This window comes from Myiozetetes cayanensis, unplaced genomic scaffold, assembly GCF_022539395.1.
Source record: "Myiozetetes cayanensis isolate MyiCay16 unplaced genomic scaffold, myiCay2020 scf1, whole genome shotgun sequence".
Lineage (NCBI taxonomy): Eukaryota > Metazoa > Chordata > Aves > Passeriformes > Tyrannidae > Myiozetetes > Myiozetetes cayanensis.
In genome coordinates this window covers 84,001,736-84,029,090 of record NW_026086604.1, presented here as the reverse complement: position 1 = coordinate 84,029,090, position 27,355 = coordinate 84,001,736, and the positions used below count along the sequence as shown (strand labels likewise).

Genomic DNA, 27,355 nt, shown 5'->3' with positions numbered 1-27,355 from the left:
CTGTGGCGATGGAGGCGGCGACCTCCGCGGAACGACCGGGCCGCTACCACCGCCCCAGCAGAGGGCGCGGTGGATTCGGCAGGGCGGGGTTTGCCGTCTCCTCCTCCTCCTCCTCCCTCCCACCCCCTGGTTATGGCGTTCCCGGCCCTGACCTTCGTCCGGAGGCTGTGTTGGCGGTGGCCGTGCGGGATAAGGTGAGTCCCGATGGCTCCAGGGGTGCCCCGCGGAGCCCCTGGCGGGGGTGGCGCGGCCGGGGCGGGCAGCGCTGGGGCCGGGGTGTCCCGTCCGTACCGTGGGACTGGGCAGCCTCGGTCTCCCTCCCGCCGGGGAGACCTGGTGCTGCCCTGCCTGTGCCGCTGGATCAGCCGGGCTGACGTTCCCTGGATGGCCCCGGCCTTGGTGCGCCAGGCCAGGCGTTGCTTTCATCCTAAAAAACGGGGGAGATCGCTTTCTGCCTAAGTTGGGGGCACCTCCAGCTGTACCACGCTGTGTAACCTTCTCCTCTGGACAGGAACGTCTAGTCTTGCTGCCGGCTGATCTTGGTTAATCACATTCCTGACGAAATTTACAGTTCTTTAACACCGGGGAAAATTGTAGTTCATTTGCTCTTTTCAAGTACAATTTAAGGAGTTTTAAGGACATTATTTTTAGAAAATGATCAAAAATTAGATAGGCAAGCATGAAAATAAATCATGAAGAAATTTATGCTAACATGTTTTTACATGTTTTCAAGCTTACCTTATTAAGAAAAAAAAAAAAAGCTCCAAAACTTTATAATTAGGCACACTGTTAAAACAATAAAGGAATGGATGAGGGGTAATGCTTCTTGTTTACCTAAGCTTATTCAGTTACAGAAACCTTCCAATCTCTGAGAGTTTTTTTTTTTTAATCTCACAGTAGTTTACTGAAGTATTACACTTTTTGTAAATGATCTGCAAGTCTGATTTAAAAAAATTATTGCAATTCAGGTCTAGTACTTCCCATTGACATGCACTCAAGTGCTGCATGTTCCAGATATTACAACTGAGGTGGTAAAAAAGGTTTCCCTCCCTGGGGGGGGACAACTGAATATTGTTGTGTTGTGGTGTGTTAGCCAGCACCTTTGAGTAGTGGTGTGGTGGCTTGTGTGCCAGCACCTTTGAAGTTTGTTTTAGGAGTTGAGAACTTATTGATGTGTACTGTACGAAATTAAGGGCTTGTTAGCCCTTGCTCTTGTGGAAGTGTGTTGTAAGAATTTAAGGGCTTGTTGGCCAACAGCTTTTCAGTCTAAATAGTGGGCTGGTTGCCATAGTTATGGTGACTGTACAATAAGTTTACCACTACAGTACTTGGCTTGGAAACCCTTCCAAAACCATTATGGTGAGGGGAAGTGGTGATGCAGCAACAGCAGACCCCTCATTGAATGCCTGGATACCCACGAGGAGGCAGAGCTGGGACCACTCATTCTGTGCCCTGTCCTCACTACAGGGTGTGGGGACTGTCCTAAGGAGAGACAAATGAAACTTCTCCTGGGGAAAGCCTCAGCCAGGGATCAACTTCACAAACAAGCCTGGGATCAACTTCACAAACATGGCTGTGCTGAGGGGGAAGTTCTCCTGCAGGCAGTGGTACAGGCCAAGCAGGATGCAGTCTGCTCAGGATGCTGCAGATCTGAAGGACATAATGGGTTTGGGCCTATTGTTCCAGATTTATTAAATCACAGCTGTCCTCCATCTGGCTCAGTGACACCAAAAGAGCAGTGCACATAGGTTGAATCTTGATTTTTGCTGTAGATTTAAAGCCCTCAGGATCAAGATGGTCTGAGTTGCCAGGCAGGAGATGATTTCATTGCTGTCTGTCTGCAAGGGCTGAAGGGTTGTGACCAAAAGAAGCAGAGCCGAGATGAACTCCTGTATCTGCAGAGACCCCCAGACATCCCCTCCATGGCCACCTCTAGGCACAAAGCTCTGTCAGCCCCTGCTCCCCAGCAGGCTCCCAGCAGCACGGCCCCTGGCCCTGCCGTCCTCCCCCTCAGCAGGGGTGACCCCAGGAACCACCAGGAGCTCAGGGGGTGGAACTCAGCTAAGTGGCCACCAAGCCCAGCTGCGTGGGCAGGGGGGGCGGAGGGAGGCTGAGACCCAGCATGCAGGAGCTGGGGCTCAGGCAGCCCCAGGGCCGCACCTCCCTGTCAGTGCAGGAGCAGGGCCAGGACCAGGTTGCCCAAAGAGAGACCCAGGGACAGGGGCTCACTGATGAACCTGATGGCCACCTCTTGCAGAGTGGACTCAGAGTCCTCAAGGTACATCAGGCCCTGACTCAGGCACTTTTCAGCCCTTCTCCTGTCCTTCCCCAGCTGGAGAGAGCACAAGGACATGGGCATGTCACAGAGTTCCCCACTTGGCTGCAGCAGTCCCTCCTGCCAGCACTCACTGTTGCTGAGAGCCCTCTCTCCCACTGGGTCAGGGAAGGGAGAGGGGCCTGGACAGGAGCCCCTGGGGCTCTGTTCATGGAGGACAAACACTGGGGTGCAGCTCCAGGCTCTGGGCTCTGGGCTGCAGCAGGGCAGGTAAGGCCCAGCTGCAGAGCCCACACCATGGGCTTTGTGTGTGGGGCAACCCTCACCCAGCCTGCACCCTGGCACTTTTCCTTACCAAGCACTCGCCAATCCTCCATGTCTGCTGTGTCTGCAGCAGGTCTTGGAGCTCCCTCCACCTCAGGAGCTCAGCAGCAGGAAGGAGCTCTTCTTTGGTAGCCTGCATAGCAGCAGAAGCTGTGAGATAGCACCATGGCTGGCAAAGGAGAGCTCCTGGCTTTGTTCCTGGGGTGATCCTGCACTTAGGAAGCTGGGGCATGCCCTTGACAAAGCATCTGGGTGTCTCTTGGGGACAGCCCCGAAGGACAGGGACTGAGGCTCACAGCCCTGGCTCTTGAGATGCCCCAGAAGCCACATCAAGGACAGCCTGTGGGGATGTGCCTGTTCAGGCTTTGTGGCCACAGGCTGCTGACGAGCCCTACTGGAGCCGTAGAGCAGGTGTTAGAAATGGCCGTGCCAGCTTCTCCGTCTCTGCTCATGCTGGTTCTGTGGGAACCTTTCTCACAGGTTGCACTGGGGAAGGGCTGCCCACTGCCAGCAGCCCTTGCCCTGTTAACAGCCTGGGCCCCACAGGGAGGGTCAGCTCACTGCTCTCTGTGTCAGTGCTCAGCCTTGAAATCTGTACCCTGGCCACTCTAGGGGCCTGGCTGCTCATGCAGAAGAGCAATGCACTCCATATACAGTTCTTCCATCTCTTCTTGTTCCTCATCACCGCTGACCCCACGTGGTCTCTGAAGAGGCAGATTGAGAACTCTCAGATCTCACTGCTCTCCTGCTAGGAAGGAGGAGAGGTGAGTTTCAGAAACAGCAGCCACCTGCCCACAGTGAAGGGAGGTGGGGATGGCGGCTGAGGGAGATGCTCCAGGGTCAGATTCCAGAGCAAGGAGAATTAGCACTGGGCTGGCTGCAAGGCCCAGAAGCCACAAGAGCCCAGGGGAGCAGAGCCTGCTCTGAGTGCTCCTCACAGGGCTGGGCTGCAGGGTAGGTGTCATTGCCCAGTGCCCATCTCAGGGCTCACACTCCCACATCAGCTTTACTATGTTAAAGAATTGCAGAAGGTTCTCCACCAGATACTCATGGGTGGGGCTGGCCTTTTTCTTCTTCGGGTTTTGATGTATCACAACTTTAATGATCATCATGACCTTTTCCTTGAGATCTTCAGTGCCAAGCCACAGGAGCTCCATCATGTTTGGCACGAGGAGCTCCGTTTTTCCTGCTTGTATGACAGACAGATTTTCTTTTTTGTGAAAAGATCCATGCCTGGAAAGCTCCACAGGCAGCCACCAGCCCCAACATGGCAGGAAGGGTGTTTGGAGCAGTCACCCCACCACCTGACTCCCAGCACACACCAAACCACTGCTTTACCCCCAGCCCCAGACCCCTGGATGCCACCATGGCTGTCCCTGAGGCCACCCTACTCACCAGGTCAGGTGTCTCTGACAGCATGAGGAGGTCTTCGAGCACCTGGGAAGCTGGGAGTGTTGGAAGCTCCTCATCGATGTCAAGGTTGTCATTCAAATCATCATCCAAATTGTCCAATGGAAACTACATGCTATTGTCACTGGGGAAGGGCTGTAGAAGCAAGCACAGTAGTGAGATCCTGGCAGAGTCTGCAGGGCTCGTGGCAGGGGATCAAGTCCTTTTCTGGTACCTCACAGCCAAGTCAGAGATGGAGCTGCTTTCCGAAGAAGAAGAGCTGGGACTACAGGGCCACCAGTCGACCCAGAGAAAGACAGAGAATGTCCATAATATCCTGCATGTCATCTTGGGCTCAGAGAAGAATCTCTATCACCATTGCATGGCCACACTGCAAGGCAGAGCACTATGTCAGCAGGGCTGCCTCGACCACAGCATGGCCTGGGCCAGCCCCAAATGGCTTGGGGTGCCTGGGGGCCCTGCCTGGGCAGACAGGAGCGGGGACTGAGGTGATGTTCCCTGTGAGGCTGGGAGCAGCGTGGTGCCTCTGGGCTGGCTTGGCCAGCTTTGGCTGCTGCAGGCCCAGACAACCCACCAGGACTGGAAAGCCTGGTGGGATGGAGAATCCTGCTCTTTCGGGGTGTCATGCAGCATTCCTTGGGTCTGGGAGCCAGAGAGTCTCAGGGTTCCTCTCCCCACAGAGAATAAGTCCTCAGGGTTTTCAGGACCAGTACTTGTCTCCTTGTGGAGCAATGCTCAACAGTGTTGTGACTACTTCCTGGGTAAAAACTCAGCTACCAGGAGAAGCAGGGAATCAAAGCACTGCTTCTTTGGCCCTTCCTTGATGCTTTGCAGGCTTTTGTGCATGAAGCTCACAATTTCTGGCACCTGGAGGGGACACAGGCGAGAGTAGTGCTGCCCTTTCCATACCTCTCTGCTGTCTTAAGGTGCCTTCAGGTGCCTGAGACACCTGGGTTTGGGAGGGAGGAACCCAGATGTCTCAGGAGGGAGGGAGGAACAAGGCCTTACAGGGCTGAAGGGCAGGACAGTCCAGCCACAGGCCACTTACGTCTGTTAGCAAGAGGCACAGGATATATGTGGCCACCCTCAAAATGGGTTTTCTGGTATTCCAGCGGCCTGTGAACACAACTTTTTTCATCTCTTCCATGGCTGCAAGGATGATGCGTGTCCTCTCAGAGTGCGTGAGGTACCTTTCAAAGGGCTGTGGTGGGAAGAAAGAGATGTCACACAGGCACACTGATGGTGCTGCTTAGCTGGGCAGTGAGAGCAGCCCTGACCACACGTGCCCAGCAGTGCTGGCAGCAGTGCCCACAGTTACTGTGTGGAGGAGAGCAGAGGGTCCTTAGGCTGAGGGAGGAGGGCTGGGCTCATGGTCATGGGTTGCTGGCCAGGGACACCTGAGTGCCGCCCTCAGATAGTCCTTACTTGGGGACAGCAGGGACCCTCTCATCAGGGACAGTGAGGCCATGTCAGCCGCACTGATTCTGGGTCCCTCTGGTCACATGAGTGCCCTGCTGAAGGCATGGACAAGAATCTCAGCAAAGGGGGAGCTCATTATCTTGGTATGGTACTTTTTGGAAGTCGGCAGCAAGGAGCTGATTTCACCTTCTGCGTGGCGTGCACATCGTTTACCCCTTAGCCTTGTCCTGCCTACAGAGTGGGGCAGACATGGAAGTCTGTAAGACAGCAGCTTTGCCGTTGGGCTTTCCAAACCACCCTGAGATCTGCTTGTGAGATGGCAGGACTGCAGATTTTGGAGGGTGTTAGATTGGGGTCCACAAACTGGCAGGATTGAAGATGGTGAAAGGAGCAGGGAAGGAGAGCAGCAGAGAACAGATCCAAGACTTGAGGAGAGCACTCAGCTTCTACAGCGAAAGAGAGCTGGAATACTATGGGAAGCAGCCAGAGAGGCAAAGGTGGTCAAGCAGAGAAGCGGAGCTGTGAGGTGACGTCTTTGTGCAGAGGGATGAAGGCCCTTAATTTTTTGCTTACAGATTAATTCACTAGAGTGATGAATAAGTCTTCTTAGCTATAGGACTCCTTTCTAAGGTATTTGCCAAAGGAGGATATGTCTCAGCAGCACTCCGAGGAATGAGATCTCCATGTCATCAGAGTGGACAATGGAGTCCTCTTTTTTAAGGTGGTCCTGTGTGAGGGAGGAAGAAGAGCAGCAGGACTGAGGGCAGCTGGTGCCAAAGCCCCATACCTGAGAGTGTGCTCAAGGCTGGATTCCTCGTGAGTCCAGGCTTTGTAGGGCCCTGTGGCACTGTCTCCTGGAGCAGTCAGCTGGGCAGCAGCCCAGGGAGAGTGGCAGGGAGAGAGGCATGGCCTGGCTGGAGGGTTCCTAGGCCTTACCTGCTGTTTGGAGTAGCTGTCCATCCATTCACTCAGTGTGCAAATCCTCTCCATGGCTGCAACCTGCACCTCAGTTCTCTCATGTCTTGTAAAGTCCAGCAGCACCTGAGCAAAGAGAGGCTGCTGGTGAGCCCCGGGAGCAAACACTCACTCCAGCAGCAGCAGAGCAGCTCTGCTCCTGGGTGGGACTTGCACTGTCCCTCAAGGCTTCCTCTGACCTCAAGCAAAGCTTGTAGCAGGGCTCTTGCCCTTGGGATCCCTTGTGGGCCCAGAACAAAGGCCCTGGGCCAAGCTTTTGGCCAGGTGGGAAGGCAGGTGCCGCTCTCTGTGCTCCAGAAGAGCCTGGTCACACAGGAAGTGGGCACTGTCCCCGCAGTGTGCTCTGCCTCCATGGCACTTGTCTGAGGACCACCCACCCGAGAGTGGGCAACCCCTTCCCTAGAGGGTGAGGAACAGCCCTGGGACTCCCATTCTTTGCACAGGCCAGACCTGCAGGATGTTCTGCTGCTCCTCGACAGTTTTGGAGGGAGGAGTGTTCCACACTATTCCCGTCAATATGGAGTCCATGGCTTCCAGGGTCTGCAAAGACGACAGAGAGCAGTGGCAGTGATTCTTCACCCCCAGGAGACTGATCTGAGCTCCCAGTGCCAGAGAAGGAGAGGTAGAGCAGCCTGCAGCACTGGATGTGGCTGGGCCCTGGGAAAGGGATGAAGGGATGAGGGCAGGAAAGCGAAGCTGAGACCCTGTCCTGCCTTGGACCTGGTCATGGGGCAATGCAGGATGGCCAGAGAGCAGCCCAGAGGGACTGGTGGCTCCTGCAGCTCACCCAGCACTTACTTCCTCCCTGAGCTTCTGTGCCCCCCTTACTGATACATTTTCTTTAGGAAGGAAGAGAACAGCTCTGAAGCAGGCTCCTAGGAGTCTTCTCTTTTTGCCCTCCAGCACCTTTTCCACTGGGCTGCAGAGAAGGGGCCCAACTGGACAATGGTGCCAGGAGAAACGCCTCGAGGCCTTGTGCAGGGGGACACAGTCTTCTGGGGAAGGGCTTGCTGGGAGTGATGGGTGTGTCCCTCAATCCTTTGGTGGCTAACAGGGTGAGCTTCTGCACCTCTGTGTGCATCTTCTCACGGAACTGGGCATCTGGCAGCATCTGCAGAGCACAACTGAGCTGGGACCTGGCAGCTGCCAGAACCCAGTGCCAGCAGACCGTAGCGCTGCCCAAGTGCTCAGCCCTCACAGGATGCCAGTGCCAGGGGGCCTTGCCCCCTTCCCCAGAGCTCTGAGTGTCCCCTCACCTGGATCCTCTCTACCATCTCGTATCTGCAGCAGATGTGGACCAAGTGCTGTGATGAGCCACAGACTGTGGTGCTTATGCACAGATCCATGATTTTCTGAGGTGACCTTGTGGCCCACATTCTGGCAGCCAGGGGCAAGAGAGACAAAGGGGAGCATGAGTGAGGGGACATGGCCAGCGAGACTGGAGCCCTGAGGTGCAGTGCCCTGCGGGAGCAGCAGCTCTGCCCAGCCAGCAGAGTCCTTCCCAGCAGGTGGTGGCACAGCCACAGTCCAGCTGGCCACGGTAACGTCTTTGGAGCTGTCGAGAGCCTGGATGGAGACCATGGCTTCCTGTTCTTCTCTGCACAGGGGTAACAAGTTGACATCTAACAGAGGGGTCGAGCAGGGAGGGCTGCAGAGGGTCCAGCAACAGGAGAGAGCAGAGGAATATCTGCCCTCTGCACAGCTCCATGCCCACTCCCCTGGCATGGCCTTTCCTGGCTGGAGGGTGCCCAGAAGAGGAGCTGCCATACTGGAGAACATCTTGGCAGGGAAAGCCACAGTGCCTCAGGCTGAGGAATGTGCTGGCAGGCAGACAGGAGAGGTCCAGCATCCCACTGCATCGCTGCCTCCTGCCAGCCAGCTGCCTCTTGCTGCCCACACCCTGCAGCAGGAGCTGGGCCCTCTCTGCTCTCCTCGTTCTCCTCAGTAGAGGCTGTGCTGGGGCTGGTGTCCAGCCCTGAGCAGCCTCAGCATTCAGGCATCACATCCACCCCCAGGATCTTTGCTGCCAGCGTGTCAGGGAAGCATGATCCTGGCTTCATTGCAGGATGTTCTGGAGAGCCTCAGCCCTGCCCAGTCCAACAGGGCTTCTGACCTGTTTGTATCTGTGGTGTTTCAACAGGATCACCTAGTAGAGTTCTGCTGGAGATCTGCTTTCCTTGGGAACCCCATCCTCCATCCAGGCCACTTCAGGGGGCTCTTTTGGAAAGCTGCTTTCCTGGGCAGCACGCTCCTCCATCCAAGCCACCCTGGGCTTGCTGGGGGGGAATCTCTTCTCCATCCTGCTAGAAAATTACTAGAAGTAGGGAAGGGGGAAGTGGGAAGCTTTGGGGAAATAACTCAGCAGTACTGGGCAACAGGGAAAGCCTTGGTCTGTGCTCAGAAGATCCTCGCCAGCTCCGCACTCCCATCCCATCACTGTCCTGCCGGACACTGTGGCTGTCACTGCGGCTGTGCCAGCCACACCTGGGGTTTGTAGTTGATTGCTTTGTATCGTAACTTAAAAAAAAAAAAGCAAAGCAAAACCAGCATAAACCAACTCATGCAAGTCTTTCTACAATAGCAGCAGCAAACAAGTATTTTCTTTTTCTTCTAAATTGGAAGGAACATGAGCAGAAGGATTGCCACTTTATGATGCTATAATACCATTTCTGTATGTGAAATGGCAAGGGGTGGTTACTGTGCCCTTCATTGTTCTGCGTGAGGAATGTATGGAAAGAACCACACAAAAGATGAGAGCACCTTGAGATAGTGATCATGGCAAAGAAGAGATGTTAATGTTATCTGAAGTATTAGACATAATGGACAAAAGGTGCTCCAGGATTCCCAGAGTGACAGTTTGTGTACAGCTTGCTTCTGTCTGACAACACTTCCCTTTCTTTTTCTTCCGTATCTCTCTAAAGCTACTTAAAATAATGTGAAATGAGCATTTTCCAGTTCTGTCAGGAGTTTTAAAACTATGTTTCTAGCACCACCCACTGCTTTTAATCCTAATAGGATTTTTAACTGCTTTTGTATGTGCTTTATTTCCCCAGGATCTACTAATGTTTTAAAGAAAACCTTTATTAAGTAAATGGAAGATGGATTTCAGGTATATCCATCCTTTCTTTTGCTAAGCGTGTCTGATGTTTTCTGTGCAAAGAGATCTTTGGCTTCTGTTTAGTCTTGAGAAAACTGCTATGTTGCTTTAAAAGTTAGGAAGTTAGCAGTCAGTATTTTACAAAATGTTGGCATTTTTAACTCTATAAAGTCCTTATGCAAGTGACAGAACTACATAGTAATGAGACACCTGTCTTTAACAGGCTTTGCAGTCTTTTTGTTAATCACCTAAACAGTGAAAAACTACTTTCAGTGTAACTGACTTTGAAAATTAGGAGTCTTATGTTTGCATGTTTCTTGGGATAAGAGACATTTATGTCAATAGCTAGAGTGAGTAGGATGAATGGTGGGCTTCCAAGATATCCTGAACGATTAAATGGCAACAAAGAGATGCCTGAAGTAAGGGAATAAATATGAAATGATTGTCAGCCTGGATGTTTCAGGCTCAGGTAGTGATGACCAGGATTTATTTCTTTTTTCAGAGTGTACAGCTGGCGAAGTACCCAGTGAATGATCTTGCAGGAGTGCGCAGGCATTTGTCATGGACTCTGACTGCTCTGCCAAGCTGTGACTCCCCTTGCTTCTCGCTCTCTCCTGGGAGCTGGCTTCTTACCTAGCTGGGTGAGGTTGCCGAGCCCTCGCCACTCTTCTATGGGTGTCGCTACAGCAAAAGGTAATTTGTAGGAGCGGGGCAGGGGCAGCTAACTGCCCATGCACGGTGCAGGGCAATAAAGAGGAAGGTTTGTGTTATAGTTTCATACTTTTTGGTGAATTTTCCACAGAGAGCCTACTCTCTGCTAGGGTAAGATAAACATCAGGCTTCACTGTTTTTCTAGCTCGGGCCTTAATGATTGTCGTATTGAAAAGCGAAATAACCGCTGGCACACCAGCTAAATTGCTTAAGGGAAGCCCCATCCCCGCTGTACCAGAGGAGCTCTTGTTCGTGTCTCCCCCTTCCCTCCCCGCTCCAGAGAACTGTGAGAGGAATCCCTGTGGTGCTCACCCCAGAGGACAAGGGGCAGGGGATCGCTCCCACTGTCACCTCTGCTGTCACCGAGGCTGCCACTGCCTCCTGGGGCTTTTGGGTCTCCCTGCGCTTCGCCGGAGGGACCAGCACCTCCGTCCCTTGCCAGCTGCCGCCTCAATAGCTGAAGACAAGGGGCCCGGGCCTGGCGTGGGAGCCCTGTTTGCCCGGAGGGAGTTCCCAGTTTGCCGTGTGGGGAGCCCCGTGTGCCTGCGGCGGCTCCCTGTGCGCTGTGTGGGGAGCCCTGGTTTTCCGCAGGAAGCAGGAACAGCCCGCGGGCCTCCACCCTGCTGGTTATGGTTATACCTGCGCCGAAAGGCAAAAAATGCTTAATTGTGTTCAGTGAAAGTTTCCGTCACGGTATTGTTGCTTGTTCTGCTACATATATCTATATCTATATATATTCATCAACGAACTGTTATTATCTTTTCCACATCTTTTCGCCTGAAACCTCTTAATTTCGAAGTCGTAATGACTTAGAGGGAAGAGCCTGTTTTTTTCCTGTCCTGCTCTCCTTAGCAAATGTTTTTGTCCTGTTAAGCTAAGACACTTTGTGAAGGAAATTATTTAGCTTTGTTGCAGTGAGTAGATGAGAAGGAGTAATAGAGGGTTTTTTTGATTGCCTTTCCTAGGCTTCTTTTTTTGCTTGGATTAAAACCAAGTGCAAGTTTGACACTGGTGGCTTGTAGGTCATATGCCAGGCTCTCTGCCTGCCTTGTGTGGTTTTGGCAAAGTCTTGTGTGACCGCTAAAATGGAGCATGGATTTGCTCAGTGAGTGACTAAGAAGGATTCAGTGTCACAACAAGGGAGCAGCAGATGGAGGGAGCAAATCATTCCCATAGTGTACTGCAGCAGCCTCTCCTGCTCCTCTGTCTTTGGGATTCTGGCATGGCAAAACTGCGTAGGCCCAGAGACAGCAATGCTGTTGTGTGTGCTGAGAGATGTCAGGTCTTCTTCTCCTCTCTCTGTGATCTGCTTGAAGGTGAAGGAGCTCTGTTCCTGCTATTTGTGTAAGCCTCTGAAGAATGAGGTCCTGCCAAGGTGAATAAAATGTGAAATAGTTAATCTTTCTTTTGTGTTTTTATCCTTTGTTAATTTAATAGCATTAGCTTAACTGTAACATTTTTTAACTTAGTAAAAACTGAACAGCAAAGGAAAGTCACTCTGAGTCTGGACTTTCTGATTGTTCCTCTTTTCTCCAGCCAGATTTTCTTTATTGACCTAATTGTTTTTTTGTCCTCTTCTAACTTGTCCACTTTGCATCCTTAATAAGGAAGAGAACTTGTGGCCTGCTAAATGCCAAAAAACCTTTAACCATAAATATATGTGCGTACCTACCTTCAGACCGGCTGCTGTGTTGTTCCCCTCTCCCCAGCTGCTCATCCTCAACTTCTGCTAATTTCTGGTCATTATCAAATTGTATATAAAGAGGAGTCTTAAAGCCTTTTTATGATATTGACCACAGCCAGGCTGGAGTGAAGTGTAGATTGTCAAACATGGTGTAAGCCTATAGCTCCATTTTTAAACACTGAATTCACTTCAGTCACTGTCTAGATTGACAGGAAAATTTGTACCAGACACACAGATCATCCTGGGGACAGCAGCACTCAAGTAATTCCAAAGGTGGATAGTAAAACTGGAGGAAAACAAAGCAAAACCAAAGCAAACCTCTGCTCTTCCCACACTTTCATTTTCTTCTTTCCATAAATGTGGCTTGAAAAACATGTGTGAGAATGGGATCTGAAAGTAAGTGTCATGTTCTGGGCTTCCAGGACAGACCAGTTAGAGAAATGTGATATTAGAAAACTTGTATCTGTGTCTGTTTAGTACACTTTTTCCTGTTGAAGGTCTTTTATTGATCCTGGAAGTGAAGTCCCCAAGTTGGCTAAATAGCATCCAGGCTGGTTAAGGGATGAACTTCTTAAACTCTGACACAGTCTTCTGAACACATCAGTTTAAATGTTAGTTATACTGGCATATGTTTATCCTGGTTTGTCTGGGTGCACTGCTATCTTAATAAAGGCCTAAAGCTGATCAACTGAAGTAAAAAGTCTTTCTGTTCCTGCAGCCTTTTTTGATATCCTATTCCACTTTGTATTATTCAGATAAGTTTCTTTTTGCAGACGTAAGATTTTGAAGCAGATTTTGGAATTCTTTCATTTTGAAGGAATTTCTCTGTACAACAGAAAATATTCTTTCCATGGCTGCCATTCAAACTTGGTATCTCCAAAATACCAGGAACTCTAGACTTTCATTAATACAGACAGGCTGTAATAGGACATAGACCCAATAGATCTTACAAGCATTTTTACAAGACACCTAGACAAGCTATCTCCATAAAATGAAAGAGGAATAAAAATAATGGCACATAGTTGGCATTCTTTACACTGTCTGCCTGCAACTTTTAAGCTTGCAACTGATAATAAATTTTCTTTACGAAATAAGAGCAATGAGGATATTTTTGAGGTAGGCAGGAGAATTTCTTTAGTTCTCGTTAGGTGTGCATAAAAAGGGAGAATTTTCATGTTAGGTATGATTTTTAAATAATGGTTCTGTAACTGAAATATTAACATTAAATAGATTAAGCATTCTATCAATCTTCATTTGAGGTAATCATTAATTTTTCAAATGTGACTGGTTATGAAATCTATTATATATGATGCTCTAAGATGACAGCTGTGTCAATGAGTTAGGATGGGAAAAGTTGGGCTTTTTTTCTTCTTTTTTAGCTAAAATGGAGGAATGTTGATACAAAAACTGAAAACATTTTAAAATTAGTAAAAATGCTTAACATATATTGCAATTTAACCAAAGAAGGCTGTGACAACATGCTTTTGCCCTCTTGAAATAAGCCAGTTATTAGACTTCTTGGCTTTTGATTCCTAACTGTTGAAGTAAACCTTCTTTTACAAAGCATTATAGAGCTGGATTAGGTTTGGTCCTTTGGAGTGTGGTTTGATGGTTTTGAGGGAGATTTTGATGGAATTACCTTGTGTCTGATGGAAAGTTGTTCTCCCAGAATGTTTTGACCACCTTTGTTTTCTTACATGTCTACAGTCTGTTTTACTTTTCCAAAGTGTGCTTTACTTTTCAAAGTGTACTTTTCCAAAGTACACTTTGAAATTAGTCTTCACTTATGCTGCCCTGATTGGAGAACCAGGCTTTCAAATTGAAGTGTTTCTAGATAGAAGCACACACACTTGAAATGATCAAAAAGAACAGACAGGGTGCATACTATAAATATGTCTATTCATAGGCATATAAAGCTGATAATCGTAGAATCATTTAGGTTGGAAGGGCCTTTAGGATCATCGAGTCCAACTGTTAACCCAGCACTGCCAAGTCCACCACTAAACCATGTCTCAAAATGTCACATACACACGTCTTTTAAATGCCTCCAGGGATGGTGACTCAACCACTTTCCTGGGCAGTGATGACTGACCACTTGTTTGGATATTAGGAGAATTTCTTCACCAATCTAAACCTCCCCTGGTGTAAATTGAAGCTGTTCCTCTCCATCCTGTCAGTTGTTAACTGGGAGAAGACACTGACTGCCAGTTGATGGTCAGTGAAGAAGGTCTCCACTGAGTCTCTGTTTCTCCAGGCTAAAAAGCCCCAGCTCCCTCAGCCACTCCTCATCAGACTTGTGCTCCAGACCCTTTCCCAGCTCTCTTGCCCTTCTCTGAACATGCCCCAGCACCTCAATGTCTGTCTTGTGAGGGGTGTAAAACTGAACACATTCTCCAGGGTGCCAAGGACAGGGGTGAAATTTAAATAATTAATACAAAGTAATCATTTCCAAAGGTTAATTATATTGCAGTGAAAGCAGGCTTCTAAAGCAACTCTCTTGTAAGTTTTAGTATCTTGCATGTTGTTGTTTTGATTAGTGCAGTATGTAATGTTTTATGTTTACTTTAAATGTCTTAAAAAGCAGCATTTTCGTTTCTCCCCTAGTCTTACACAAAAAACAAGTAATGGGATTTTTTTTCTCCACTTACTCACAGACAAACACAAGCTGTTTGCATTCCAGCGATTCACCTGCACATGACTGCAGCCACCATGCGAGTCAGCCAGAAGGACTTTGAAAAGGCTCAGGAACAATTGAAGCTTTTGAAAAAGGATCCTGGGAATGAAACTAAGTTGAAACTCTATGCTCTGTTTAAACAGGTAAGCTTGATTTATTTCATTTTGTAAGGAGCATTTATAACCTGAGGGGATGGATCTGTAAAATATTTACTTGATTTGGGGGCTGTTCAAATGTATTGTGCCTTAACAAGCTCTTCATTTCAAGTGCTTGAATTCTCTTCTTGAAATGCCAGCCCCTTAAACTCTGCCTAAATTCTGAGGGAAGCCAAACCTGTTTTTTCTTATAAATCATACTTTGAATAGAAACCTGTATTCAAAGAAATAGAGCCAAATTACATCCATTGTGTGATGCCTTCCATATAATAATATAGATTCAGCTTTGGAAAATGGCTTTTGCCTAGGAATAAACCAGTATACTGTATGCTTCCTCTTAAATTTGTTGTATCTACAGTGCTGTGCTTATAATATAATGGTGCTGAGATTTGAAGGTTGATTTCTAGGGTTTTTTCTCTCTCTTTTTTTAGTATGGTCGTTGTAGGTTTAGTTTGGGTTTTTTTGGTTTTGTTTTAAATTCAAGGAACCATTCCACCACACTTTGAGTGAAAGTTATCCTTTACTACAGCATGGAAGGAGACCTTTGTAGAAATAGCTGCAGGTCCTTAGTGGGGTTTGTACTGGTTTTGGGGAAGTATTTGTGGATCAAGGTTGGCTGCAGGGTCACTACAGGCTGTGGCTTGTTATATTGAAGAAGGCTCATTTAAATAAAATCGTAAAGATGGATGATGGTTCTAGGTGGCTTTACTAACTACTAATATTGAGCTCGCAAATGTATTCTTTCTTTCTTTCCTGCCTCCCACTTGAAATATTTCTCTCTGATAGTGTACTTTTCCTCAGGAAAACTGATCACAGAATACTTCAGGATAGCTCAGAACTCTTGCAGTTCAATTGGTCCAATGCCCTTGCTCACAGTAGGGTCAACTTTGAAGTAAGATCCAACTTAATAGATCCTATGCAATGGTTTCTTTCTTCATACAGCTTATGAGTCTGTAATTTTCTTTCTAAGTATAAAGCTTCTGCAGTTTTTGAGGTAGGAGAGCTTAACTGTTTTGGAAACCAGTGTCTAATATTGAAAACCCAGCACCAGGTGTCAGAAGATAACAGACACCGAAGAGTTCATGGTATGTGAACTATCTGAATATTGTCCAAGGTCTAGGTATTTCTTCTGTCTCAAAGTTAAATTCGGTATCCAGATAAGATAAATACTCTGAATAGTTATCATCTTTTCTACCAAGGCATCTGAACTTTAGTCACAGGTTTAAGTTTGTTTTACTCTCTTTTCAGGCTACTGAAGGTCCCTGCAATGCTCCAAAACCAGGTATGCTGGACTTTGTCAAGAAAGCCAAGTGGGATGCATGGAATTCTCTTGGCAATTTGTCTCAGGTGACAATTCCTATAATCTCACTTTGTAGATTACTCTACCTTGATGTGCCTGATCTGTAAGTAATGGCTGATGTCTATTACATGCTGGTTGAGCAACTCTGCTTCAGCCATCAAAATGTTTTGCACTGTATTCCTCAATCATTTCACTGCTTCAGTGTTTGGAGATTTTTGTTTAGTATGTAAGCCTAATTCTACTTTATTACTACCAGATTGTCTCAGTGTCAGAGATCTTACATACATGGTGATTTCCAATGAAAATACTTTTTTTCACACTATGGTCTGTTCTGCTGTTCTCTTTGAGAAAGACGGATTGAGCTTCTCTGCTCTTACAACAAAACCCAAATCTCTGAATACAGCATATTAATAACTTTGTCATTTTAAAAAATCAGTCTCTGATGCTGTTGACTAAAAGGCTAGGAAAAAAAGTGGTGTATGGAGAGCCTTTCTTCATTCTTTATTCTCAGTATATCTTGACCTCTTCAATACCTTTCATAGCCTTTAGAGAAGTCAGTTGAAGCAAGCAGGAAGAATAAAGATGCAGAGATACATAAGCATTCCCTTTTCACACAGACTCCAGTAAGTCTGGCATCGCATATAGCTACCAAAGTTTCTTCAGTTACTCTTAAATGAAGGAAACAAACTTTTCAAATCAGCTGTGTCACTGCTGCATTAGGCCTGTTGTTCAGCTGTAGTTGTTGAGGTCAGTCAAAGGTATTCCCTAATACAGAGGGGTTTTTTTGCTTTCTTTTGGGTTTGTTGTAAAAGTAAACATGCTTACATAATTTCATGAACATAATTCCTTCTTATCCTGCTTTGGGGTTTTGGGGATGCATTTTAATATTTTTGTGGATTTTTTGACGGCCCTGCTTTTAGGAGTAGTGAAGAAACACTTAAGGAAAAGAATCTGGTCTTGGTATTCAAGTGGAGAGTGGATAGACAATTTCATGTGCCACAGATTATGGATTATAGAATTGTTCAAACTATACTATGCTTTCAAGAAAATAGGTTGTAATAACCAAGAGCTTGAAATTCTTTTAAATCACTGCTTAATGTAGAAATAAGGAGACAGGATTTTTAGGCTTTTATGTGTCATGCTAGTGCTAAATGAAAATTAGTGTCTTCAAGCAATTTTAAAATGCCATAAGACCCATTTCAGCACTCTAATTTTCAGCCCCATGTATTCTAAAATAAAAGCTTTTGTTGGAGAAATGTTTCACTGGAAAGCAGAAATGGATGTTCCATAGAAATGTGTAAATACTGGGAATATGACAAAGATCATCTTAGGTGTGGATGGGGGCATTTCACCAACAAAATAAATGTCATCATCCCAGCATTTATGCACTTCTACTTTTGTGGATCTATCGCTGCTACTTTTCAGATGACTTTAAGCTTGTTCTGCAGTGTTTAAATACAACACATTCCCCTTGTCACCCCGCTAATTAGAATGCTTTGTAATTGAGATTTTTGTTTTCTTTTGTCTTGAAGCACAGTAACCTTCCCCCTCACTCCCCCCAGGTACCCCTTTTATTAGTACTATAATTGATTTACATTTTAGCCTTTCATAGTATTGTGTGTGGGTTTTTTCCTTTTCTTTTAATATTTTTTCTTTATTTCCTTTTTTTTTTTCCCTTTCCTTTTATTACAGGATAATGCCAGGCAGAAATATGCTGAACTTGTGTCAAGTCTGGTCTCTGCAGAATCTGCTAGCCAGGAGAAAGATGCTTCTCCAGAAGAGGGCAGGCATGATGGCTATGAGACATTAATTGTTACTACCAAAAACAATATCACAAAGATAATGTTTAACCGACCTGATAGGAAAAATGCCATCAACCATCAGGTAAAGAAATTAACTTGGGAGGATTAATGATTTTTTCTTTCCTGGGTAAACTATAGAAATTTTAAAAAATCTTCACCACAGGTTAAACAGAACTGACTGAGGCATGGTGGTCTGAATTTTATGAGGGGCTGGTATCCTGACTCCAATGACAACCTAAGGAATAAATACCCAGTACAAAACTAAATCATTCAGCTAAAATTTTACAGATTAGGCTTTTTTGTGTCTCTTGATTTCATTCAAACTTAATATATGATTATGGTCTGCACTAAACTAAAATGGCAAACTGTGGGAAGACTGGCCTGTTTTGTGCATGCAAGATTTGACTGTAATGTGTGTAATGAAGCATTGGTGCAGCTTTTGGCTCTGCGCTGTTGCATGCACGTGTAGGTAATCTTCCATTTCCCACAGTTATCTCCATGACTAAGTCCATCCTGTTGGATGCATAATGATCATCCTGTTTAACAACTGCAGAGATACCAGAACTAGGGTCTTTGCCCCACCACTGCTAACTTTTCAGTATGTTATTTTGCCCACTTAAACTACTTCTAGAGTTTTAAAATTAGCTTCCCGTCAGTGTTTGTTTATCAGAGGACCTTATTTTGTCCTTTAGATTTGCACTGGAATTTTTCAGTAAGCGTGTGTCTTTATGGTCAGAAGTACCTCACATATAATACTTAACTTTCTGTGCATGCAAAATTTTTCAGTACTTTAAAGAGTCATAATTAATCTGTCTCTCAAGTTCCTTGTTCTCAGTGTCAGTCTCATTGTTATGTTCTTTTTCAGCATCACATTTGTACTTTGTTGATTTTTCTTTTATGCAGATGTACAGGGAAATTATCAAGGCACTTGAAGAAGCTGGAAAAAATGATTCCACTATAGCAGTTATTACTGGTACGTTTTGTATTATACCAAAGTATAGTATTGACATGAACTATCTACACGTATTTAGGCTAAGATTGAATTGTGTAAGTGAGGAAGTTCTTTCTTCTGTTATAGACCAAAGATTTTCCAAAGTGTCTTGGCAAAATTACTTCAAGGTGGCGTTTTGAATTCTTTAACAAGCTTGCTGTTACATCAAAACATGTTTCTCAGATGAGCATATGGACATGAAATGCTCCTATGGGCTTTATTACTTCTGAGTAGCTGATATATTTGTTCCACAGCATCTTTGTCACTGCTTTTGGAGTTCATTGGTATGAGTTTAGTCAATTTTCTCTACCTCTGTTATACATTTGGAACACACTAAAAACAAGCATCTGAAATCCGGTACTGGCACAGCCAGTAGAAAGTTTACGCTGCATATTTACCGATGATCATCAGAAAAAAGTGGTATTTTATGTTGATTCTTTTTTTTTCTGTGGCTGCCATAGGAAAGGATTGGCCAGGGAAGCTGCAACCTGGCTGAGCTGTGTACATCCCGGTCACCAAATGTGTGCAACTGGATGACTGCAGCAATAGTATGGAAAGGGCAGCCCAAACTCATGCTGCCTGTGAAGTCTAGCTACTCTGGGTTCTCTACAGGACTCTTTTGGTCTGTCCCTTAGGCTGACTGAACAGCACAGTGGCGAGGACAGAAGGACTGAGGGCAGGCGCTGCCTGTCTGGCCCATCCTCATTGCAGATATGTTTGTCTTTTTAGGAAGTTAGCCAAAACTTGAGCTTTGGCTGGCAGCTAAGTAGCGTGAATTCAAGGTGAATTTGGGCTTTTACCTGTTTACTCTGAGGTAATTGCATGCATATTTGTCTCCACTGTCTGCTTTACCAGCACCTGGTTCCCATTCCCAGGCTGCTGGATTTCCTTTCAGTAGCAGTGACTGAGCACCACATACCTTACAAAATGAAAAGGGTAGTTCACACAACTGAAATGTCTAACACATGTATAGCTCTGAGTAAATAGAAAACACCTCTGCACAAACCCTTCTATTGCATTTTACATAGTGAATAAGAGCACTGCAGTGTGAAATAATGGATGTGCCAACCCGTGAGAGGTCCCATCCTGTGAATGTCCTCATGGAATATGGAATGATTTAGACAATTAAGTCATGCAGTCTAGCCTTAAAATGCTCCATGCGTTTTTTTGATGGCACTTCAAAGTGACTTATACATTCACTAACAGGTTATCTGTTTCTTGCTGAAGAATCCATCTTCCAGTACAGTGATTTCAATGCAGTACTGCCAGTCTTATCCTTAGAATGCTATGCCTTTTCCTAAATTGATCATAAAAAATGTGAAACTTCTAGCACATATTGAGTAGGCTATTCTGTCTACTTTTGATTCCTTCATCAGTTTGAAGGTGGATGAAGGGAGATACGTCAACTTACATTTCCGTTGTCCTGTTCAAAAAAAAAAGGTTCTCATCCCTGTTAGAATGATTGCTAAATGACAAAAAAACCCCTGAGAGGTATGTAGGGAAAGAAACAAAATATTTTTCTATCTGACTCTACTACAGAAAAAAAAAAATTCTGCCTCAAATATTTCACAGTTAATATTCTTCGGCTTTTTACAGCCAAATAATTTTTTTTCAGCAAATTGTCAGTCAAAACTCCTTTTTAGACCGTAGACGTCCTTTAAGATAATGTGTATACTTTGAGAAAATTGCTTAATAATGTTAGACACTTAGTATGAAATTCTTTTGTAGATCTAATAAATGAAAGCTTCTCTTACCTACTCGGAAACCATTGATGCATTTTCTCATATGTGTTCTCTACAGGAAATGGAGACTACTATAGTAGTGGAAATGACCTGAATAATTTTGCTAATATCGGTCCTGGTGAAATGGAGAAGATGGCGAAAGATGGAGCAGTATTACTCAAGTAGAACATCTTGGTTTCATATATGTATAACTTACTGTAATGGGTTAAATATAATTTGCAGGCTTTGTTAGAAAACACAACTGCAGGGGCCCAGTTATTCATCTACTTAAGTGACTGGGTCCAAGGGCTCACCACGTGCATAAACACAAAGATCATGTGGGAGGAAGAAGTATTAATTGTATGAAATAAATGAGATTAATATTAGAAGTCGTTTTAAGTACAGCGATGCTAAAGACTTAATTTCGTTTTTTAGTCCCCAAAGTACATACAGATATAATGACAACATCATTGTTTTAACTGTATATGAAAAAAATTGTGGGTTTTTGATATCCAACAGAGTCTACACTAGCAGGACATGTCAAATTCCTTCAATGTCAGACTTCTTTTCAATAGAGACCAGCTGGAATGAATTTGTTCAAAATTGCCCAGTAATTCTGAGATCTTGGTTCCATCATTAAGTGAATTTATCTGTTAAACTAATTTATTTTCTAAGGTCAAGTTGGTCAGGGGTATCATCTGACACAGAAGTTTTGGGGACAAATAGCATGTTTCTTTTTTCCCTACTTGTGCAGATTTTGTCTTCTTTTTTACTTCTGTATGTGATGATGGCTTTTGAGAGATGCTTGCAAGTTGGATTGTTCCCTCGGGCACTTGTATTTGATGGAAAAACTAAAATACACAGAAACCCAATGTTTTTTTGTTTATATTTTAAAGATGAACTGCAAGTAAAGTACTCAGCTTTTACTTAGACAAGTTGTCTTTCGATCACAGTTGCCCTCTGAAGTGATAATGATGCAGTGTGAACCTGTTTTGAAGCTGTTACTCAGTGGTACCTGGCAAGTGTTCCAGCCTGCAGTGCTTTATAGGATGTTCAGCACAGTGCAGAGCCTCATGTGTACTTTAGGGTCTTTAACCTTGCTCTTGTGAGAGGCCGGTGTTTGCTGTGCTGTTATTGTTACACAAGCATAGTGCTTCTTTACAGCTGATGCACAGAGATGTCAGGGAACTGGAGTTCTTACAACACTGTTCACTTCTGGGAAGTGTTTTATTTTGAAACAAAAGGCTCATTCTCAAACCTGTGCAGAAGAGCACCAGGGAATTCTGTGTTGTGATAACATCACAGTTTTGGTGCCCACTGGGGCTTTGCTGCAGAACAGTCTGTGAAGGGAATGGCTGTCTCAGGGGTGGAGATGGGATGGATGTATAGGCAAAAGAGTGTTCTGAGTGAGCTGTATTCAGTAACCATAGCTGAAAAGGAAAACACTTCCATAACTTGACTGCAGGAACAAGGAAAGCTCTACTGACGTGTATGTGTTTGATTCTTGGTTCCTAAGGAAGTGCAGGTGTTTTCAGGTAGTTCTTATTTTGTCAGAATTAATTTCTGAAAGGGTCAAAAACATATGCCATGTAGTTTCTATCTGGCTCATGGGGTTTTTTATGCAGTATCTAATCACGTGTTTTGAAATTTGTTTATATTGGATGAAAACCACTTGAGATGTCTCTTGCATCTCGCATTTTTTCTTTTCCCTTCCCTCTAGAGACTTTGTGGGTCATTTTATTGATTTTCCTAAACCACTGATTGCAGTGGTAAATGGCCCAGCTATTGGAATCTGCGTAACAGTCCTTGGATTGTGTGACATTGTCTATGCTTCTGACAGGGTAAGTACACTGCATAGCTGATCCCAAGAGAGTCTTTAAGCCACTGTCTGTAGCAAATACTATTTGATTTGGGGTAATCTTGGGAGAAAATAACACTTTAAAAAAGTCTAAATGCATTTTATATCACATCAAGATATGCGTATATTAATTACCAGCAAAAGGGTGCACCAGCCAGTGGTTAATATGCATGGAATTTCCCTGCTGTGGTTACAGTTATAAAGTTACTGTCTCCAGTTTAGAGGCTCATTTCTAAGAGCTTCTCTTCTGTCATGATGTGAAATGATGCTTGTAAGGTTGCTTTCAGGTGTGGGAGGAGGAGCAAGGGTTTATTATGGAATGGAAGTTCAGTAAGTGGCTGAAGTGATCCATTACAGGATCACTCACGGCCAAGGCACTCCTGACATATGCTTGTATAATGTGTGTGATTTGTTCAGTCTATTCTGGTCCCTAGATCTCTTTTTTTACTAGAGAAAATTGCTGGATTCTCCCTCTTTCACCCCTCCCATCTGGTCTATTTTTGCTGCAGGGTGAACCTACTGTTTCTTTTTCCTCAGTTTAAAGAACAGACTGTTTTCATCCTCCCTTACAACAGCTGTAAATATGCTTAGCCATCAGCATACTTAGGCTATTAGATATAGCTCAGGTTTATCTTCACTCTCTCTGTCTTTTCATTTTTTGAGATAAACAGCTGCAGTTTGTTCAGCTTTTCCTCATATGGCCTGCAGTCACATTCCTCTGGACTCCTTCCAGTTGTTCTGTGTCTCTTTAAGCACAGTGGTACAAGCTGGACACATCACTCCAGCTCATGTCTTACTCATGCGAAGTGAAGCAGAGGAATTTCCCCACATTTTGCAGGCTGTATTTCTGCTTTGGCATCCCACATTGTTATTTGATTTTCATACTTGTGATCTGATATAACACCTGGATCCCTTACTGTAAAGTTGCTAGTGAAACAATTGTTCCTGTTGTATAACATATACTATATACTAAGTTATTCCTGACAAACTTTTACTTACCTGTACTAAATAATGTCTTCTGACTTATACCTCTCAATTTTATTAAGACTATTTGGAATTCTAATCACCTCCCCTCAGCATAATATCTCCTTACAACAAGTTAGTATAGATTTAGTTGAAGTTTAATCCAAATAAGCATTAAATGTTTTGTCCTGTTAATATTATCCTTCTTTCTTGAATGGCTTGAAATTCATACTTGAACTTCCTTTCATTGAGAGAGTCTGTTAGCACCTACCTACCTGCACTGGTTCAGGTTTTGCTTGTGCCCTTGGAAACAGTTCCTGGAGTATTTCTGTATGGTCTAACCTAACCTTTCACTTAGGTTATCCTTCATGAAAATTTTCCAATTAACTTCAAGTTTATCGAAGCTTTCTCCAAGATGATTGTTCTCTCTTATTCCCTTTCCAGGATTGTGAACTCCCATGCAGTAAGGTCATTCTCATCCAAATTACTACTTAATTTCACACTCTCCAGTAGTTTCATTGGAGTGCTTTAGGCCTTGACTGCCCGCTCCAGAAATGGCCAGCTTTGCTATGTTCAGGATCCGGTTTTATTCTTAGCTGGGTATGCCCAGAGCAAATCACTACCAGCCACTTTATGGGATACTGCACAGCCCAGTCTGACAACAGATCAGTGAATGTCCTTCTGCCCTGGGTTTTGCTCCAGTCATGAGACACCAGTTTGTGCCCTGTTGCTTAAGCATGTCTAATACCAGTCTGCATTCTGGCAGATTCTAGCCTTTTTGTACAATGTTATAAATGTCACTCTCTTGCTAGGAAGTCTATTGATCTGTCTTACCATGTGGCCTTCTATAGTATAGCAAGGGATTCTTTTTCAATGAAGATTCGTGAATACGACTCAAAATCTTCTGTTTCACTGAAAGCTCCATTGGCTACTTTTGCTCTCTTTGTGATCACTTCATATTTTTAAATGGAAATAAAGGCAAGCATTTTGTCTTTCTTGTTTAAAGTTGATGTGAGTTGTCAAAACATAAAATTCTGCTGTTCAGTTCTAAATTGCCATTATGGTATTATTTTGTGTGACCGCATGATGCATTTCTGGCACAGGCTCTTTTTAGATTTTCATAAAATTAGAGGAAAGAAGATTCAGTGAATTGAATTCTTTGGGAATAGAATAAACTTAGTGTGCCTTCAGAAAGGCAAAAATGCTTTTTGCATTCTAAGTTATTTGAAATATGTATTTAATGACTTAGGGCAGATGTATATGAGCATCCTTTCTGTAAAGATTTGGCACATACATATTAGATTCTCTAAGTGCTGTATTCAGATAATGTAACTTCATCACTGGGATTGTTATGATAAGGAAATGAAATTCTATAGACAAAGCCAACTTTTGCATGCATTGAGAGCATGCAGCAGTGTTACCAGATGACATTTAAAGCCTATCGTGGTAACAGTTCAAATGTGGTTTTGGTTAACTCTGTCACAGTAGAGGCTTTAAAGTGAAAACTAAATCCTAATACTTTGATTCTGTGCTCTGTTGTAAGGTTTGCTTTTTTTTTAATTTTTTTTTCCCCAGGCTACTTTTCACAGCCCATTTAGTCAACTTGGACAGAGCCCAGAAGGATGTTCCTCTTACCTGTTTCCAAAAATCATGGGCTTAGCCAAGGTAAGAATATCTGCACTGTTTGTGGGATCATCTGACCTTTGTGTGTTGTATCTTCTGATTGTAAGAGCAGATGTGGTCTTCTGGCCATACTCTTATTTCCTCTGTCTACTCTAGAAATAAGGAAACTAATAAGAGTAAGTTTAAAAAAAAGGGAAAAATTACAAGAGAGACTGCAGAATCTATCTAAATTTTCTTTTCTCAGAACAGCATAACTCCTTTCTGCTTCTTTTGATGTCCCACAGAAAATATTTGTATAACTTTAAATACTTATGATACTGCATGCATTAATACAGTGTATTTTTGTTGAGCAAGGTTTAAATCTATAAGGAGCAGAGAGAGTGCTTCATAAACATCCAAGTATCAAGAGTAGTCTGTTCAGTGAGACATAGCCTGCCAGTACATGTTCTAGAAATCTTGGAGTCACTGCAAAAGTGAACAAACACATTTATGGTGAGGTAATTCCAGATTACATCCTCGGAGCTCTGCTCAGAAGGATATGTACACTCTTAGTGAACAGTAGGAACTGTAGGCCAGTCACCAGTGGTGTAGCCAAGGGATTGATACTGGGTGTAATACTTACTAACCTCTTCGTTATGGCCTGAATGGTGGGACTGAGTACTCTGCTTGAGCAGGGGCTTTGAAGCAGTCAGTATCTGGAGGTTCCTTCCAACATCATCAATTGTGTGATTCTGTGTTCTTTTCAGAGGGCAGATATTAACGAGCAAGAGAGTAAAATAAATGTGTCATGGAAGCGTGTAGCTTTCCTGTCAGATTACTCGAGTTTTGTGTCTTGTTGAATCACACTTTCTACTTTTCTTCACGTAGGCAAGTGAGATGTTGCTTTTCAATAAGAAGCTGACTGCAGCAGAAGCCTGTGCCCAGGGACTTGTGACTGAAGTCTTCCCCGACAACAGTTTTCAGAAGGAAGTTTGGGCAAGATTAGAAGCTTATGCAAGCCTCCCCAAAAATGTCAGTATTTTAAATTTTTCTCCACCTTGTAAGCCTGTAGCACTCCTGATTCTCCTGCCAGATCTGTCCTGTCACTTGGTTTCATTCCATCCTTAACTGAAATAATGAGGCTCATTATATTTTCCTTCAAGCACAGATCTGTCCCTCTGCTGATGGGAAACAAATACCTCGCTACTACTCTGTCTGCATCTAAGACAGTGCACTGTACACAGAGATTCAGTGGCTGAAAAGCCTTCAAAATGAATTAATTAATCCATCTGTGCAGTCTCTCTGTGACTGCCTTGGATGCCTTCTCTTAGGTTTTTATTTTGGCAGTGGTTTATTTTTAAGAACCTTACCACTAGGCCTGCAACGTTAACTGTGCTGTGCGCACCCTGCGCGCTCAAGATGACACTAGGTGACTTTAATTTTTGCTGCATTCAGTCATCCTGCTTGCCAGCTTAGGTTTTGCAAAACTACTTAAGTCACAATGGTGTTAAGTTACATTGGACAAGAGGAGACACCTGTGCCAGCTGCTGATAAGGTGGGTTCATTGGACACTGCAGACAGTGGAGTGGGTTTCACTTCTTATGGCATCTACTGAGATTATGAGGATTTGCTTCCCATGAGCCTCCTCCACCTTATTAGCAGTTTTAGTAATTAAATGCAATAAACTTCCAGTGAAAAGGTTGACTAAAAGCTAAGAGATGCAATATTAATACAACTGGAATAGGATTCCGCTGTGGGTTTTGTGTTATTTTCTGAAACTTTAAATTAAAGTATAGAAAAAGTATAGAATACTTAGCTTCCTAATGTTCCTCTCTTCCTCCTCCAGTCCTTGGCAGTGTCAAAGCAACTGTTACGAAGTGTGGAAAAGGAGAAGCTCCATGCAGTCAACAGTAAAGAGTGTGAAGTGCTGACAGAGAGGTGGTTGTCTGATGAGTGTGTAAATGCTATTGTCAGCTTCTTTCAGAAGAAATCAAAACTCTAATCTTCACCAGTAGAATCTGCACCATCTGGCAATAGCCTAATCTACCCTCATCATTAATAAACTTTCTCTTCAAATAATAATTCTTAATACCTTTTGATGTGGTATATTTGTATTCTCAGTACTGGGTTAAAACTGGTTCATAAAATTAATACAATATTATGTGCCTTGGATCCATTATGGAAATTTAGGTTGAGGGAAAAAAGGTTCACTATTCTGTAGGCATCAGTGATGTTTCTGAACAATACTAAAGCAGATTGTCTTCCAAAAGAAGCAACAAATTCAATAGTACTCTATTTTGATAGCTCTTCAATAATTATGAGTGGTTCTTTTTATTCAGCTGTGGGGAAAGAAATACTATATTAATGAAAAAATAAACAGAATTATTTAATTAA

The 27,355-nt window shown here is 44.4% G+C and overlaps 1 protein-coding gene across 4 annotated transcripts; it reads left to right on the top strand.

Annotated features, from left to right (window-relative positions):
* The first annotated feature begins 73 nt into the window (after positions 1-73).
* On the top strand, positions 74-27,355 carry ECI2 (enoyl-CoA delta isomerase 2). Of its 4 annotated transcripts, none has more exons than XM_050318209.1 (12): positions 84-194; positions 9,457-9,512; positions 10,003-10,193; positions 14,576-14,712; positions 15,973-16,071; positions 17,717-17,908; positions 18,730-18,799; positions 20,618-20,720; positions 22,259-22,379; positions 24,935-25,024; positions 25,850-25,993; positions 26,808-27,355. In XM_050318209.1, the coding sequence occupies exons 3-12, from the start codon at positions 10,172-10,174 to the stop codon at positions 26,961-26,963; spliced, it is 1,134 nt and encodes a 377-aa protein (XP_050174166.1). In that variant the 5' UTR covers positions 84-194; positions 9,457-9,512; positions 10,003-10,171; the 3' UTR covers positions 26,964-27,355. The 4 variants fall into 4 exon arrangements, with proteins under 4 accessions (XP_050174176.1, XP_050174166.1, XP_050174184.1 ...); XM_050318227.1 differs by having other exon boundaries at positions 86-194; positions 14,550-14,712; XM_050318219.1 differs by lacking the exon at positions 9,457-9,512 and having other exon boundaries at positions 74-194.

Bases quoted from the DNA above. Each gene is read 5' to 3' on its own strand.
- ECI2 (XM_050318200.1), top strand. From the start codon at position 133: ATGGCGTTCCCGGCCCTGACCTTCGTCCGGAGGCTGTGTTGGCGGTGG. The intron at 18,800-20,617 runs GTACGTTTTGTA...TGTTCTCTACAG, and splicing joins CACTATAGCAGTTATTACTG to GAAATGGAGACTACTATAGT. The intron at 22,380-24,934 runs GTAAGTACACTG...TTTTTTCCCCAG, and splicing joins TTGTCTATGCTTCTGACAGG to GCTACTTTTCACAGCCCATT.